The sequence below is a fragment of the Pseudopipra pipra genome, chromosome 8 (genome assembly GCF_036250125.1).
Source record: "Pseudopipra pipra isolate bDixPip1 chromosome 8, bDixPip1.hap1, whole genome shotgun sequence".
NCBI classification, from domain to species: Eukaryota; Metazoa; Chordata; class Aves; order Passeriformes; family Pipridae; genus Pseudopipra; species Pseudopipra pipra.
In genome coordinates this window covers 10,376,592-10,394,654 of record NC_087556.1, presented here as the reverse complement: position 1 = coordinate 10,394,654, position 18,063 = coordinate 10,376,592, and the positions used below count along the sequence as shown (strand labels likewise).

At 36.9% G+C, this 18,063-nt stretch overlaps 1 protein-coding gene across 4 annotated transcripts in view; it reads left to right on the top strand.

Moving 5' to 3' along the window:
* Positions 1–18,063, top strand: part of NRG3 (neuregulin 3) — a 376,165-nt gene that overhangs the window by 340,083 nt on the left and 18,019 nt on the right. For all 4 annotated transcript variants that reach the window (XR_010432258.1, XM_064662521.1, XM_064662520.1 and 1 more), the window contains exons 6-7: positions 4,708–4,834; positions 12,095–12,222. Coding sequence is in view for 3 of the 4 variants with exons in the window: in XM_064662521.1 (XP_064518591.1) it covers positions 4,708–4,834; positions 12,095–12,222 (255 nt within the window). In the remaining variant the exon portion in view is untranslated. The remainder of the gene's footprint in view (positions 1–4,707; positions 4,835–12,094; positions 12,223–18,063) is intronic.

Below are 18,063 nucleotides of genomic sequence, written 5' to 3'. Positions count from 1 at the left end.
AATGCAGAAAGAAACAAGCTCTCTGCAGATATCTGCAACCTGTAGCTAATAGTTGTAAACTGTTGATGTGAATGCATTAGTATCTGTGATATAGAAGCACTTTGACTTTTCCAAGTATGGTGAAATAATCTATACTAAACTATTTTCAAGAGAAATACTTTCCACTCTATTCTTTTATCTTCCCAACTGAACATTATAATATTTATTGTACTGTGTGTAATTTGAGTTGCAAGAACCTCATAGCAATTACTTGACCTGCTTGTCAGTGCCACTGCATCTATAAGTATGTTCTCTTTGGTTGTCATCCTTCATTCCTGTTCCAGCTGGAGCTAAGGAGAGAACACGTATCAATGTAAAAAGTACCTGTGTGAGGCTAGTTAGGGTGGCTGAGCACCAAAAACGTGGAGGTTTGCGCTATTTAAAAGTCTGGATGCTTATCTGAATCCCCCTTTCTAGAATTTATTTTAATGGCTAGGAAATCTGATGAGGACTGCTTTTTATGTAAAATAAATTACAATTGATATTTCTATCAGGAAGAAAAAAAAAAGGAACAAAAAAAGAAATTGGAAGAGTCATTGGAAAGGTCTTTTTCCCCCCTTTTTCTTTCCCTCAGACTGCAGGGGTAGTTCGTGCGTGACTTGAGTGGTTCATGGTTTTTTGCTGAACACTCCTACCTGTTCTAATGTCTTGAGAGATTTTGTTTGATTGGTTTTTGGACATCCAGTATGACAGTGATGCTAGCTGGGAAGCACAGACAGGCAGGACAGTTCCTCTCTGCAGACTCCTTTATTGTAATGTAATTTGTAAGCAGAGACAGCCATTTTTGTACTGCATTAGAAATGTCATTATGCATTTTAGATCTGCAGAAGAGCGAGCGAGAGAGAATCTACCTGGAAAGGCTCGGGGGTTTTGCTGAAGAAGAGAGATTCAGAAAAGGCAGAACAGGATTGTCAGTAGGAAGAACATGCAGTCAGTGACTGAGCATACTGTGAATAAAATGCCCCTCTGTTATTCACTTGTGTCCCCCTTGGTTTGGCACTGTTGTAAGGAGTGGTGCAGAGCTGGGCTGGAACAGCCTTCAAAATACCATGACTTTGATGAGGTGGTGAGGAGAGCTATGACTGAAAATAATGAGTGGAAATAACACTTCAAAGATGGACTCACAGGACAATAGTGCGTCATAACTCAGGAGGAGGTGGGGGTGCTGGGTTTGGGATTTAATATGCATTACAAATATGATAGTTGAGAAGTACAGGGAAGAGTTGAAGTGTGCTTATGCCAGATTCTGGGAACTGAATTTTGAAGAGTTATGAGAAAATGAGCCCCTCTGGTTCAGTCAGGAGGTCTTATACAATATATGAGTAGAGTAATGGTGAGATACTAATCAATCCCTAACGCTCTGGCTGTGGCTCCATCTAGCACTGTCCAAAAAGTAAAAGTGTCTAGACTGGGTCTCATAGAGACCATGTAAAATAGTATTGTAAATGTAATATTGATCAGTGTCTTGAAGCTGTAAAACCCAACAAATTTGAAGTGCCTCAATGTTTATCATGTGTTAGCTTTTAGTCAGCAGATATTCAGGAGCTTCTTTCTCAGGTATACGTATCCTGACTGTGCCTGAATGTTATCAAAGCATTCCTCCTGCATGGGGGATTATCCTTGGGTTTCATTTGATGTATAAAAAATATATAAAATATTGCTAATAGATACAGAAATTTTGAATAGTGGACCTGTTAAGAAAAAAGCCTCCCTGAAGACACTGACCCACAGTTTCTTAGTCTGACAATTCTCTAATACCATCTGCTAGAAATAGGCACTTCCCTATGCACCATTGAATTAAAAGTCCTTTAAAATAGAATCAATCTGAGGAAGTTAAGGACTATAATTAAACTCTATGCCCTTCCAATTATTCCTTTTAGGTTAATCAAGAAAGTGCTGGAAGTGTTAGCAACAGACGAAGAGTACAGTAATGGGCTGCCCTTTACAGCTTAGACTTTTATAAATGACTAGTGACTTTATATCTTGCTGAAGTAACAACACTTCGTTGCCATATAACTCCAAAGTAGAACACATAAGGCCCATTTGTTTTGAAAACAAAAATTATAAAATGAATTTATTAATCAGTAACTTTGAATAATTAATAGTTTCTAGTTTTATAGCTGTGCATCCTATAGTTTGAAAAAATAAATATGCAAAAACCTAACATTAATGTTAGGTTGCATGAACATAAAAGGAAATTAATGATTAGATTGTTTTTCTCAGCAAATTATCTTCAGGAATCTCAATTGTAATCTTAATGATTGCAGTAGTGAAGCTGAATATTCCAGTTTTACTTACAGGTGTTTATATACATAGAAACAACTCTAAACCCAGGTTTTCTAAATAAATCCAAATTAGAGTTCCCAAAATTGTTTTGTTATTTTCCTGATTAAATTCTAATAATTTTTTATGTATTGGAGACATTCCCAAAGTCTGATGCTGTGATCATGTTTCACTATCATTGTTCATACCTTATATGAAGTCTCCACTCAAAACCCTTGGATGTTCCATAACCATTCTGAAGACCAGCATGCAAGTGGCTGGCTTTCCAGTAGAATATATGAATAGATATGCTTATTTCCTCAGTTGTATGTAACTTAGCTGTTCAGAAAATAGTTACTCATACAAACTCTGAAGTTGCTTTTATGGATCTCCCCTGGAATTTTATTAGAAGCTAAAGAGCTCATTTTGATATTTTACAAAGTAAATTATTCAATTTCATTGGTTTCAAAAATTAGTAGGTATTAAAAAGAGATTGTTTCAGAATCAACTGACTAATGTAATTTGACATTATAATCCTTCAGATTATTTATCTGTTTAGATTATTCCAGTATTAACTTCAGAAGTTTTGGATAAGGAAGAATTTTGAAAGTTTTAAGAAGTTTTTTTGCTTGAGAAATTATATCCTCACCCACCTCTGTTCGTAAATTTTACTAATTATGAGTTTCTAGCTATACTCAAATTATGTCAATCATATTTGTACCATGTTTACAATGTACATTCATTCTTTTTCATTTGCCATGCTTTTTCAAAAAAGGACGTAAATAGAAAGCCTAAGAGATATGTCTAGAGTCCAAGATTTATTAAAGTTTATGACCTGTACTCAGAAAATATGCTATAACAAATACTTACTTCTAAGCAGGCACTTACAGTTTGATGAATGGAAGCGTTTGCTTACATTGACATGTTGAATCAAAACTAAGGAGCTCAAAGGCAGGGGAAATTCCACGTATTTATTTTAATATATTAAAAACTTTACTATTAAAATTGAGTGTCTGAACTGGGATACTTTTCATCTCTTGCTTTCATATTGAGGGAACTTGTCCTTTCTCACAGGCTCCCCAACTAACCAAGATAACTAAGTCATTTTCCTCTAGTTTCTTATGCTTTCCTGCAGTAGACACAAACTCTACTATGAAGAAGTTAAAATTACTTTTATTAATCATTCAGTGTCACATTCATTGGCCTGACTCAAGTAAGATGCTGTCAAACTTGACCATGTTACAAAGCTTTCAGCAGTCAAATCACCAGAAATTTTTCAAAATGTTGCTAAAGCTTTTTTGCTTAAACTTCAATTTCAGTATAGAAAGGCTGTATTTTTTTTATTTCTTATTCCCTGAAATAACATCCTTCTGAAATTTGGCTCTGAACCCATTGCTGTCCAAAAGCTGCTGGTGGCATAATAAAATGATGCTGCTGCTGGCAAGTCCTTGACCTTGGTGGGTGGTTTTCAGGGCTGTTGGAGGTTCACTGCTGGAAATGCATTTTCTGGGGAGAAAAAAGAAAGAAGGGAAGGAAGGAAAGAATTGGTGTTGTGAAGTTATTTCTCATGATTGTTTAAAACTGATAGTCCAAGACAATGTAGCTTATCAAAAGCTGATAAAAAGGCCTTAAATATATTTTGCTAACAGTTTTTGCCCAGCTGAGATATCTGTTTGCAGAAGATAAAAGTAATATTTAAAGTTTGCTGTCTCATATCCTCTGTCATGTGCAGAACTTAATGACTCAGTTTGTCAATGTAGTGTGGCAGAAACAGTGTCTTTATTAACAATGTAGTTATCTCCTGAATAATACAAGCTATTCATCCAGTGGTATTCCTAGCTCTGACATTGTGAATCGTAGCATAATATGTCAACTACACAGCCTCAGATGCCAGACTGATGGTTTTCTTTGAGGTTTAAGCATGTAAGTAAAAGCTGCTCTGTACAGGATGGGTTATAGGTCAAGCCTAATCAGCTAGCAGAAATTTTTGATTCTTCATCAGTTTTCATAGCCAACAGGGGCTAATGCCTGTTACATTTGCCAAAATCTTTTTTCCAAATCAGAGCAAAATGCTTTTTTATTATTCAGACCTACTTGCAAGCTATTGTTAAATATGTGATAGAGGATCTTACAAAATTCTGCACTAAAACAACTAGCATGCTATTATGGTAATCTGAGAATAGAAGATATTTTAAAACAGAAGAGCTCTTTTTTTTTTTCCCCTCTTATAAGCCTTGCCAAAAAACAACCACTGCATTGAAATATAAGACACTAGTGAATTAGCTCAGCTGGCTCATCTAATACAGTGAAGTTTTGAACAAAGGGAACTACGGCTATAAAAATATCGTGGCTATAGTAGAAGATCAAGTTAGCTCTTTCTTACATGAATTTTATTTCCCTCTGCAGGAAACAAACAAAGCAAATTCATGAACAGCTGAAAGAAACACAGAATAGGAAAACCTACAGCCTAAATGCTTCCAGCATGATGGCAAAGTCGGAGTGTATGGCACAAAGCCAAGTCCAGCTGCAAAATGTAAGTAATGCTGCCAGCTACAGCACTTAATAGCCTGGCTGAGTTCCTGCTGCTGATGGCAGCACATCCTCATGCTGCTATTAGCATCTGAGCAACGGGAACAAGAAATCTCACCTCTTTCATAAAAAGCTTTCTATCAGGCCTGTTAATGGAAAGCAGGGATTTTTTTCTGAAGTTGTTTCAATGGATTCTGGTGCATTTCGTTCATGTAGCAGTAGACTTTGCTGAGCTTTCCACTGCATCTAGCAGTGGAAATTACTAATATAGTTTCCTTCAATACCGTAGCTCATATATGTTGGTTATAGGTGAAGCGGGGTCCTTGATCTTAAGTGATGTCAGGTCTTCCAATAATAAATGAACCTGCATGAAAAATTGTAGAGATTTGTCACAGCTAATTCAGAGTAAATTCAAAATCTGGAACTAAGTTTACACATATAAACTAGTGCCCAAGGGAAGACCATGCAGATGGTCTCGTTTATCTGGGTCTTTAGTTAAAGGCAGTTTAGATAACAGAAATAAATTCATTTGTTCAAAGTAAATCTGAAATTTATTTAGTGATTTTCTGTATGCAGTTATATGTAAGTTAATACAGTCTCACAATCCTGAAGTGCATAGAGCATATTTGAAATAAGGAGCTTGAAGATAACTGATTTATTTAGCCCTGGATGCAAGGTATTTTCCAATAAATGTCATCTTCTCCCTTGGTCACACACTAAATTAATACTGTCTTACTTTGAACGAAGTCTTTGGAAGAACTGAGAAGGATCCTGGTAACAATATAATAGGAAAATATAACAGATGTGTTAAAGCCTTTCTAAATTATTAACTCCTTTTTTTTTTAAAGTATCTTAGCATTGCTCAAAGGAATGACTTTGGCAGATTCCATCAAAATAGTGGGAGTTTAGCAAAAGTGAACTCTCATGCCCACTAACTCCTAGTTTACATCCAATTAAGTAAGAGATAAGTATGAGCCCTTTTAACCAATTTAGAGTAAGTAGAACTTCCCTGATGTGACAGAGAAGTTGTCAGAGCATTGCTCATGTTCATTTTTAAGTTCTGTTTTGTAGGAATACCATTGTGGTGCTCCTTTATATACTCACGATATGCTTCGAAATGCAGGAAAAATATGCTATTTCAAGAAGGAAGATAGCTTCACTAAATTGACATAATCACAGTTTGAGGAACCTTTTGCAATTTTTTTATTTCACTTTCGGTTCATTCAGTCATATATTATTTCTAGCCCCTAAAAAAAAAAAGCTGTTGGGAGTGTTGTTGGGTTGTAATGATGACAACAATAGGTAAAGTTCATGATCCTTTTGTTCTATCATATAAAGTAAGCCTTGGTTAACACTAAGAAAATGTTCTTTGCCTTTTTCTCATGGTAATTCAGTGCTATATTTTGTCAGCCCATCATTTCCATGAACTGTTTGATGTCTCCTGAGCAGCTAACAAACACATCAACAACCTTTATTTCAGTTTTTTCCTTTTACTCTAGCAATAGCCATAATGACTGAAGTAGCAGTTTGTGGATTCTGGACATAAGGGATTGAAAGCCACCATTATATTTATTACTTTAATCCAAATTTGCTTTTCAGTTCTTAATGCTGTTCAGACTGTCATTTTCAGTGCTGGTAATTAACACACCATTTTCTTGTTCTAGTGGCTGCTTGCCACTGTTTTCTCCTTGCCATTAATGCATTCTCCCTTTGGGAACAAAGATACTAAGGAAGAAAAACAGAATGACCTTGTGCAGGATATAGCATAACAGTGCAGGGTAATAATGGTTTCTATTGTTAGGAAGATTTTAGTGCAGGAATTCATGCAGGCAGCTCATGAAATATTTACAAAACCTGGCAGCTTGGAGGAGAAAAAAAGGGCAGGGGTATGGTGAGGCAGCAGAAAAAAGAACTTTGAAAAGGTGTTTCATCAGAATGGCTGAGTGACTCCCCCTCGGAGACCAGAGATCTGCCCTGGGTGTATCTGCTGGGTGGGAAAGGACCAGGCAGCAGCGTGGGGCACAGAGCTCTCCTGTGGCTCTGCTCCCTTCTGTTGGTTGCCGCCTGGGTGTGATCTCTGCCATTCCCATCTGCAGCTGCCACCACAGGGGTCTGGGGAGAAATCTTAGTTCTCTTTGTTTCCAGGAGCTAATAGATAAATAAATTAAGACAGTTATTTTCTGGAGATTACTCCCCCAGTCTGGCATTTTGGTTTATGTAATCCTGGAAGCTGTTTCTTTTCCCACGCCACGTGTTCCTCTTACAAGCAAGAGAGTTTTCCCATTTATGTCACCTTTGTGTCTTTCCCTAGAAGATTTTCCTGTATTTTTCTCTTGTCTGTTTTGAATAGACCTGGTGATGCTTTCAGGTTTTTCACACAGCTCTTTCTTCTTCTATAGAGAAGAATACTTTTGTGTAGACCTGAGAATAGTTGCATAAGGATTCTTATTCTTTATGACTATTGTGAAGGAGCCATCACCTTTTGACTCAGAGGTTGCTATATTTAGTAAAGGATCCATCTATCTTTCCAAATATTGTGTTGTTCTAGAAAGAGGTTTAACTTATTTCCCGAGACCCAGGGTATAGCAGAGAGTGTTTCAAGTGGTTTGTGGCTGTAAAGAGCTTGACCAGTCTCTTCTTCCCACACTCAAATGCATTGTATCTCCTCCACTCCCTCCCTCTGCTCAGTTGTGATCCTGAGAAGTGAAATAAAGGGTCAGATTTTGTCAGGACAGTTGTGTTCTGTCTGAACTCCTGCTGCTCGTTGTGGTAATTGTGCTCACCTGTAACAAGTCTGTTTCTCTCCATGGCAATATCATTACTTTTGTAGACGTACAAATCAGATGAAAAATACTGTGTACTATAATCAGGATTCATAAATAACTGTTTGAACACAGCTCTTAGGATTTCCTGAATCTCCTTCAAGTCCACTGCTTTTTCCAAATATTCTGGCAGCAACACACTTAATTTCTTGCTAGTTTGTTCTTACTAGGCTTTCTAGCCTCTTGGATTTAGAGACTAATGCACTGGTAATCTTGCTATAATTCTTCAGCCAGGAAGAGATAGATGTGCCAGTATTTAATTCAGGATCTTTGAGGTACACAGGAGATTCAGATTTATTTCACCTAGTGCATGAAACTGAGGTCTTCCAAGTGTTATGTACCCCTTCCCAAAGAGATTATACTCTATCCAAGAGAGATTTAAAGACTCTGCTCCAGGGGGCTGCAGCAGTTTGATCTCCTCATAAGCAAAAAGAAGAAAATTGTCATTCTCAGCTTCCCCCCCTCCTTACACAGACAAGTCCTCGGTGCACCCTCACACACCATGCAGGGGCAGGAGGAGGTGAGGTGGCTCCTGATTGCTACCTTCTTTTTCCACCTTGAGTAGAGAGTTTCTTTAAATTCTCACAACTTGACAAATGTGTCATGGGGTTAAAAAAAAAAGGGGGGTGAAACCATATGGTTCCTTTAGTGTTTCTGAGAATTGTCACGGCTGTTTAAAGTGGTCTTTTTCACCTTTGTGGTTTTTAATACCTTCTCCCGTGGTACCAAGTGGATCTATTAATCCCCCATCGCTTTCCTTCTGAGGTGGCTAATATGCTTTTCGTGCTGTACTGTGTGGTTTCACTTTTCACTACATTTGTTTTTAATAGCATGCAGTCACTAGCTTCAGGTTTTTGATATTCTTATAATGAGAGGCTAAAATATGCTCTTTATATGTCTTGTTGCTTTTTGTTGATAGTAGTAGGAAATAAGTTATTTTTAGTCACTGCGATAGACATGCAATTACTGTATTGCACCATTCTGTTGCAATTTTATTGAGCAACAGATACACTTAAATCTTTTAAAGGATTAGTCTGTTGTTTTACCTGAATTATGATTTGGTTTATCAGCCAAGATCGAGAGCAAATTTCCCATTTCTATGTCTCATGGCTACTTAGGAAACACTGCCAGAATAGACAAACCTGAGTTTATTGTCCTCTGTCTAGAGGTAGTGTTGGCAACAAAACATACAGAGCATATGGGAACAGCTGTAAGGATGTTAAATGTACCACCTGATGGGCTTTTGTGCAAGATCAGCCCATCCAGGAATATCACTGGCTCTTTTTCTCCTTGAGGTGACCTCTCTGAATGTAATTTAAAGCTGACCCTTCTGCCTTATCAGTTGTTTTTGAAATGGGATCCCCACATCACCTCTCTTGCAATACCACATGACTTTCTGGACCTTTTATTCTTACTATTTTGGGAAAATCATTGAGGGGGGAGAGCTAAGTAAAGCCAGGGAAGGGATGGGTGTTTTGATTTGCATAACATTAGGACAACAGTGTCAAGCTTTCTGTAGCATTCGAGTGACATTTGTTATCCAAGAATCCTACATTTTAGAAGGAGGAATACAAAGCATGGAGCAGAGGAATTATATGCTCACAGTAATACAGTAGGTCAGTGGCAGAGGCTTCTTTCCTGGCTCAGGCTGCCTTCACAGATTCACTTAGCATTAAGTAGCAGGGGGTGGAATTTTATTGTGAAAATATTCAGTAATTGTACATAATAGATGATTTTCTCCATGAAACCATGAAAAATTGAAAATTTGCAAAATACTTTTTTTAAGAGCTATCATTATTCTTTAATTTATTTAGCCATATGCACCAGTGTTTTTCAGTAATTGCTCAAACAAGCACAGATAATTAACCAAGAAGACAATAAAACCATTAAAAACCCCGAATAATACAGATAAGCTTTCAGTGATGCTGGAAACAGCCCTTTGAAAGTGTTTCACAGCTTATTCTCCATCATGGCTGATTATTCAGGAGCTCAGAACAGTCAGAGGTCTCCACAGAGCTCAGCCCAGGTGAGAACTGAGCTGTGGAAGCAGCAGGATGAGCTCTGCTGGGATATTTCTGGGGAATATTCCTATCCTATACTTTTGGGGGCACTAACTGATACTGTTGTAAACTCTTCACAAAAATATGAAGGTATTTTTCTCCAGAAGGGATGTGGCATTTAAAACTAAGCTTAAGAGGGATTAACCCAACTGTGTTTAAACCTATTAAAATGTACAAATAATGTGATACATCCAAATATGTTCAATTACGTTGTTCAAATTCTCTGTATATTCACACTCTCAAACTGTGATTCATATTTTCATTGTAATGAATGTTATGGCTGTTACAGTAACTGTGTAATAGCTGGTGTATCTGAAAATGGCATAAATGTTCGGTTAGGGGCAAAAAATACCTTGAAAAAAATGTGCCAGAGTGGTTCTTGGTGTTGGATCTTCAGTACAATTTGCTAATCAGCATCAGAGCAGCTTCTGGGGTCCTGGTTTTCCTCAGTTGTGATGAGGAAAAACTCTGTGTACCACTGCTCCAGCCCACATCCACCTAAAATGTGGATGTAGTGAAAGGCACAGCTTATCTCTAATTGCTCTTCATAATTCACTTCATACTCATGGTCTTATAAGGCATTCAGACCTTCAATTTTTTTTCATGAACAAACTGAAAAAAAAACAGAAGTAACTTCTACTAGCAGCCCATTCTTAACATAGCTCAAATTGATTTATTCAGGTCACAAATCAAAGCCAGTTTCATTTCTGCAGCTGGCAGGATAACTATTAAAGTTTAAAGCCTTCACAGACCTTAAAAGTCATACTTCTGTCTGAATATTTTATCTACAACATTTACAAGTGACAACTAAGATCATGGTAACTGAAAGAAATGGGAGTGTAATATGCTGCTTCTTATTACTTCAGTTGTGTTTACTTTATGTGTGCGGCAACATTTTGCACATTGCTGCTCTCATACCTTTGCCTTCATGTATGTCAGCAGTGATTTTGGCCCCTTTTATGTGGATATTTCAACAGAAAGATGGAGAAGACCACTGGAGAAAAGTGTGAAGGTCTGTTACTTTATCCACAGAAATCGGTCATAAGAAGTCTGAGTAGCTGGACTAAACATACATGTAACCCATTTTTAAAGGAGAATAATCTTCTGTGACTTTCCTTTTTTATCTTGCTGAAGTCTACAAAATTGTAGATAAGTGGGAATCAGATAATTCTGTATTTTTAAGGAGTTATTTGTCTTTTGTTAGACAAAATAATTATGAAGAACTGTATTTTGAAAGAATTCTTACTACCTTCTCCATGAATTTTTGGGCTATTGTGTATGCCATAATATGGCATTTTTTACCACTGCAGTTTTTTCTGTTATTTTGACTACTTTAATTTGTATTTCTTTATAAAATATGTAATCATGTAATAGCTTCCTCAATACCGATTTATTGTGAAGATAACATGGATATCTAGGTATCTGAAAATACAATCTCAGTACAGAAAGGAAAGCAGAGCAATTAGTTTTAGTGCAGGTCCTTGTAATGCAGTGTAAAAAATCTGCAGAGTGATGTATTGTTAATACCTAAATGGAAATGTGGGTTATCCTCTCATATCTCTGAGATATTGCCCAGTAACCACTAAGAACATGAATTCTTCTTACAAACCCAAGTCCAACTTTTTCTATACTTTTACTTTCTGGCTCCATTTAGGATCAGAGTCGTCGTCTTCTTTTTTTTTTTTTCTTTTTTTTTTTTTTTTTATGAAATTTCAGTTGAATCACAAAGCAAGAAGAAAAAAATCTGTTCTTGTTCATGTCTGGTGTCTGCTTTGCAGACCTCTGTGTCTCAGTATGTGCCCAGAGGCTGCCCTACGCCTACACCTGTCACAGGAAGAATTATGTTTACACTGTTCTTACTAGCACAGATACTCCCAGGTCAAAAGCTTCAGACCTGTTCAGAAGAAATATCTGGCTCTGCAGATAGGATTCAAATATTTTTCATGCTTATCTGATGACACAAATGCTGTTTCAGTTTGGTTTTCATCGTCGTACATGCTGATGAATGCAGTGTTTGACTGAAATCACCAAAGGACCCAAGAAGTTGCTGACTGCCCTCCGAGATGTGTTTTGTGATCTCAGTCTCTGCATGGAGAAGCACAGAAACAGTGTTCCTTATCATTATGGGCAGATCAGTCCATAATTTTGCTGCTAATGCAGATATCAGCATTTTGATGTGGAGAACATAATGGGGATAATGAGTACTGGTACTTTCCGCTGTGTAAACAGTACTGAATGAATGTATTACTTTCAATCCCTGATTTTGATTTAAAATTGCATTAGAGCACTTCTTACCCCATTCTAATATGAATTCAGAGGGAATAGCATCAACAGTGTGCTTTGTCTTTTGAGTATTAATTAAGTTTATTCTCTCTGCTACAGTATTCAAAACCAGACAGGCATCCGGGGCCTATTCTGCACAAGGTTATGGAGTCTAGTTTTTCAGGCCCTCAGTCTTTCCCAGAGGCCTTGTCTCCTGACAGAGGAACTCAGCCCATCAAGCAACACAGGTGAGCAAATGGCTGTCTGGTGAGAGATTTGCTGGCTGCTGAGGGATGTCACTGAGCTGGTGATAACGTGTGCAGGATTGTTGTGCGCTGGAACTGGGTGAGGTGCTGACTGGTGTGGTACCAGCAGAGCCTCAGCCCACTTATTAAGCAGATGTCCAAGCATTTTCATAGCTGCAGACATAAAAGGTAATAGCAATGCTTACTAACTTCATCTATGTTTTGTGAAAGTCCTGGAGGAAGCATTTAAAGACACTATTGGAGCTGCAGACACAGACCAGTGAATGAAACAGCTGTAATATGAGAAACCATTAAAACAAGACTTTCTTTATCAATGTTTGTGAAGTTAATGGCTCATTTGCTGCAGAAAGACTTGGTTCTAAACTTCTAGCCTTTTTTACTATTTTTTTAAACAAATGATACTTGAAATGAATAATGGCTTTTTTATGAAAACATAGTGGCCTTTGAAAACTAGGCTTAAAAAAGTTTGAATGATTGTTTCTAAGAGGAAGAAAAAGAGGAATGTCACCCACCTCTGCATAGCATTCAGATGAGAATTATCCTTATAGCCTTTTTGGATGAGAAGGAGTGCAGGTGCTTCGCTGCAGGACTAGAAACCAAACTGGTGTCTGGTATAAGCAGTAATGTTGGTCAGATGGCAATGGTAACATCTGGTTCGGTGCACAGAGAGAGAGAAAAAAGGCTGCAAAAAAATAAGTCTGAAATTTTTTCAGCTAGATAGTCTGGAGGGAAAGACTTGTTTATTAAAAGAATAATTTTTAAAAATTATTTCAAAAAAAAAAGTCTCAGATTGCATGAGGATATGATCTGGCTAGTATATGCTGCATTTTTCATTGCAGTGTCCCAGCCAGCTACATGTTCTTTTTCATTTGAATGAATAATTTGCCTAACCTACAAAGTGCAGTATGTGAGCCAGAAAGGGATATTTAGGTCCTGTCTGCTTTTACCTTACTTAAGCCTTTAATTTGGCATGAAAAAATAATGCCAGCTGTCATGTCAGATCCATTTCTTAGGTCTTATTCCTTATTAGACAGAGATTTTCAAAATATGCTTAATAATTTTATTTAACATATATATGAACTATGGGACTGTGGCCCAGAATGCTTTCCACAGAAGTTCTGAGTAGAATTTTATCGCCATTTAGTCATAAGGTGAAGCTTAGAAAAAACACAATGACGTTCCCTTACCTTTAATAGTATGATGGCAATATCCAAGTTTGATATGTCTTTACTTCAGAACTAATTTAAGAAGTGGAATGACTAGTTAATTTATAAAAAAATCTTTTCCAGTTTTATAATTTAAGCTTTATTATAAAAGGCCCTTGCTTTATGAAACATGCAACAGACTTGAACATCTAAGACTTATAAGATTGTCTTTAATTTATGCACCATGTGACAGCTTCTTATTTTAGTTTCTAAATATTGTTCAGTATGGACAAATGGTCAGTGTGGCCAAATGAGGAAACTTTTTTAACAGGATTATGTTTTATCCTAAATATCCCTTCATTCCATTCCAGACGTGACATGAGCCTGGAAAAATTATAACAGCTCTGCAGGTTCTCCCTTTTTATGCTGTCATTAAATTACATTGTTGTTTTATTTCTGCTTGCTAAGAAAATATTTTGTTCTGCATCCAGACCTCTTTTCTCTGCTGGTGTTTTCAAGGACACAAATGGTGGGTTATCATTTCCTAAAATCAGGAGCTGGCTGTTTCCAGTTCCTAAAACTAATACAATTTTTGCCTGACAGTAAGACTATCAACACAGGGAATCACTTGGAGTTGCTGAAATGTGACTGACAGAAATAATTTTTCATTCAGATTAGTAGATAATAGCAATTTTCCATCTCTACCAACCTCAGCTGCATGCAAAGAATTAATGCAGAGGTTAAATTGAAAACTGAAATTTAATCTCCAAAAATATTTTCCCTGTATTATTATTAACCTCCTAAAATATTTTGCCTGTATTATGCACCGATATAACAGTAGAAGAATGTTACATCATCTGCTTCCATATGTAAAATAACTCTTCATACTTTCAGAATTCAAAATTAACAAGTGGGTTTAATCAGTAAACTTCCTGTAAAGTGTACAATTTGCTCAAAAATTCATCTTGGATTATCTGATGATTTAGGTAAGAAGAAAACCCATACTGTCTTATTTGCTAATAGATAGAAACAAATTAGAGTTTTGTCAATTATGGGATTGAGTTGGGATCCCTTTGAATAGCAGTTTTCTTGGTAATTAGTCATCCTGACTTTCATTCATTGATTCAGTCATCATTGATTTTAGAGGGATTCATTTCAGAGAATAACATGATGAAAACCAAATGCAGATGCTTTCAGCCTGGAGCGGTTGTATTGTCTTACAAAAACACCAAAATAGGATAAACTTACTCTAAAATTAAAAATAATTTGTGTTTTCATTTTTAATGAACTTTTAACACCACAAAAACCATGCTAAAAAGAATTTTTTTCATTTGGTAAGGATTTTATCTATATGCTTCCAATATAATTGATTCAGTTTAAATTAAAGAGTAAATTTAACTTATTCTGTAAATAAGGCTATTGAATTTCAAAGAAGTAGTAATGATAAACTAAAGTAACTAAGAATGAAAAGGCAGAGGAAGCCTGAAAAGAAGAAAGCGTAAGGAATATGGTATTTTCCCAAAGAAAGAACATAGTTTTCTGCAGAAATTTACTAAAAGTAATGTCTAAAAGGAATAGGGTGTATGGAAAGAAACAAACCATATCACAGAGGGCAAGAAGTCATGCTTGAAGTGAACATTTCCAGGACTCATTGAGAGTTAAGAATTAGTGGTAATACTGACAGCAATCAATTGTTCCTGCTGTGAAGAAAAAAAAAAAAAGACAACAAACCATACTATACAGGAAAAAGGAAAGCTGATGGTGGGACAAAAATAATATATGAAGCTGTTAGGGCAATCCCGAATTAATATATTTCATTTTTTTTTAAGTTAGAATGGTTATTTGAGGACAGAGGCAGAATGGGAATAGAATCAAATGTATGAAAATAGACATTACTGCAGTCAAAGTGGAAGTAAAATGTGGAAATCAAAGCTTTCAAGTCAAGTTGGTTTAGTTAATCCTGATCAAAGAAATCTGGAAGGAGAACCAGCTCATGAAATTTCAAGTCTAGTAGCAAAATCTGTAAAAATGGGAGCTGTAACATATGATGATGGAATAGCAAGTGTCAAATATTTAGGAGTATGGAAAATTTATTGAAGTAACTGAGGGCCAATTATGTTGAATTAGACTAGTCAAGGCTTTAGGACAAATGTGGGGGGAGCAGATTCTGGGAGTAGATATAAAAAAGGCCGAAAAATATTTACTAGTTTACCAGCAGCAGCTCCTGCAACACATCACTGATGACTTTCTTTGTATTCGATGTAGGTGAGCTCGATCTCCACGCAGCCTCAGTCACTCTTGTCACATGTGTCTAATGCCTTCAATGGGAGAAAGCAGGGAGAGACAGAAAAACTATAATGTGGATACACAGAGGTGGTTAAGAGGGAGATAGTGAGGAGTTATGTTGAAAAGGTAAGTGCTGGGCTGAAGACAGTCAACAGTGGAGCACTAGTGGAGCACTCAAGGAACTAGTTAATGTTGGGGGCAAACTTTGTTTAATGTTTTTGTGCATGGCTTTGGCACAAAAAGAATTGGAACATCCTGAAAAAATTAGTTAAGAATCACAGTACAGATAAAGATTTAGATATAAGGAGTGAATGGCATAACTTTAAAGGATGGCTAACAGGGGTGGATTGAAGTTCAGCTGTACTAAATACAAGGTCAGGCATTTGGGAACTGGTAATAAAATTTAAGAAACAAATGAGGTAGAAAGGTTTCAGTATATACTACTTGGTTAAAGGATATAACTAAGTCACGAAGTGATGCAGCTGTGCAAAAGGTATATGGGATGAGAGGAAGTATTAATTACAGCATCTTCGTCAGAAAGTCAGAAAGATTAATACCACTTCATGAGATACTGTTGTCACTTCATTTGTATATGAGAATGTACCACTATTATCTCACCTGGTTTAAATGGCCCCCTGATTATTATGGACTCAAATTGCATTCATGAGCTAATATGAGGAGTCAGTGATCCATGTTCTATGGAAAGTGTTAGACTGACACTGTCTTGTGTCAGTATTCAATTCAGGAGACTGGAAAGAGTGTGTGACTGCTGCTTATAAATACATCTCAAAAAGGATAACAAGGAGTTAAAGACCTATTCAAAGTGAAGGAGTATGATGGCACATGCGTCAGAAATAACTGTAAACTAAATGGAAGTTTTAAAGTTTTCAATATAGAACAACTTTCTGTGGTGGTATCCTGCATATCATTGTAGTTTTAGGATGGAGGTTGATCAGTGCACTACAGGGAGTATATGATGAAGTTATGGCAGATGATTAAACTCAGTGCCACTGAGGTACCTTGAATGCTCTGTTTTCTTTTCCTGTTGCATCTCTCACAAGGGTGGTGACCAGATATAGGTAGCTTTGAAGGATTTATGTAGAGTTCCAAAGTCCGGAATCAGCCCCTACACATGCTGTTCCTGAATACAAGAATATGTAATGAATCAACAATGCTTACATTTCAGAAACGAAGAGTAGATTTGTAGATATAGGCTGGCTGCTGGAAAACATCTCTTTTTAAGGTTTTTCATGTTCTGTTGGCAAATTTACATCTTAATGTGTTCATAATGTGATGTAAAATCAATTGTGTTTAGTAATTAACTAAAAAGTAGTACAAGAAGATTCATAGAGTTACTGTAAAAACACTGCTGGTCATCTCTTCATGAACGCAGTTAACTGGACTCGGGAGCTGTGTATGTGCCTCGAGAGGAGAGTACTCCACCTGCAGGAACAGACTTTGTTCCCACTCGGTTGCTCAACCTAAAAGAAAATTTTCACTGGAAGCAACTTGCAACAAAGAATGCCAAGTTCTTAATTAAGTGCGTTTTTCAAACCATTAATTCATCAGAACTATATTTCACCCTGGTTTATGCATCACTTGTGAACCAGTTCATGCATATTCTGATTTTTTTAATTCTGGAGTAATTGATTAATAGATTTTAAGGACATATCTGCTACAGCTTTATGTATTGGTCTAAATTATTGAATGGCTCAGTTATGTGGGCTGATTTCTTTTACCCAATTAGAGTGGAGTGCAGGGAGGAAGAAACCATAATGATGGCTAAAGGACAATAAAGTCCATGAAGAAATCTGAAAGGCATTGTTTGCCTGAGAGGGAGAAAATCTTCATGTGAGCAATAGAGCAGAAGTCTGAGAGTGCTGTATTGACACTTTTAGAGGAAGATGTTGCTGATGTTCGGGATCAGTTTTGTGAGAAAGAAAGAGCTTTGTTATGCTGGAGTTACCTTTTCATAGAACTTTTAACAGAAATTGTTACTATCTTTGGTGCTTGAAGAAATGAGTTATCCTGCAGCTTACAGCTGTGCTGTCTGTAAGTATTTCCTAGTCCTTAGTGAATTCATCTTCTCCATGACCACAAATGATTTTCATTCATTTTTCCCCTCTTTTTTTTTTTTTCTGTCAGAAATGTTGAAAGCATGAGAACCTCCCATTGGTAACAAATTGGTTGCTTCAACACTGTCACTGCTGGAAGCGCTGTGGTTGCAGGACAGTGTTGGCACGTGCCAGATCCCTTCGATCTGACCAGCACACACACCTTTAACAGCCCCTGGCATCTAGTGCTCCATGGAGCAGTGAGACTTTCAGTGCAAACTGAAGTCCAGATAAGTCATTTATCTGCATCTGTGCTGCAGTTTATAGCTTTTGCATCA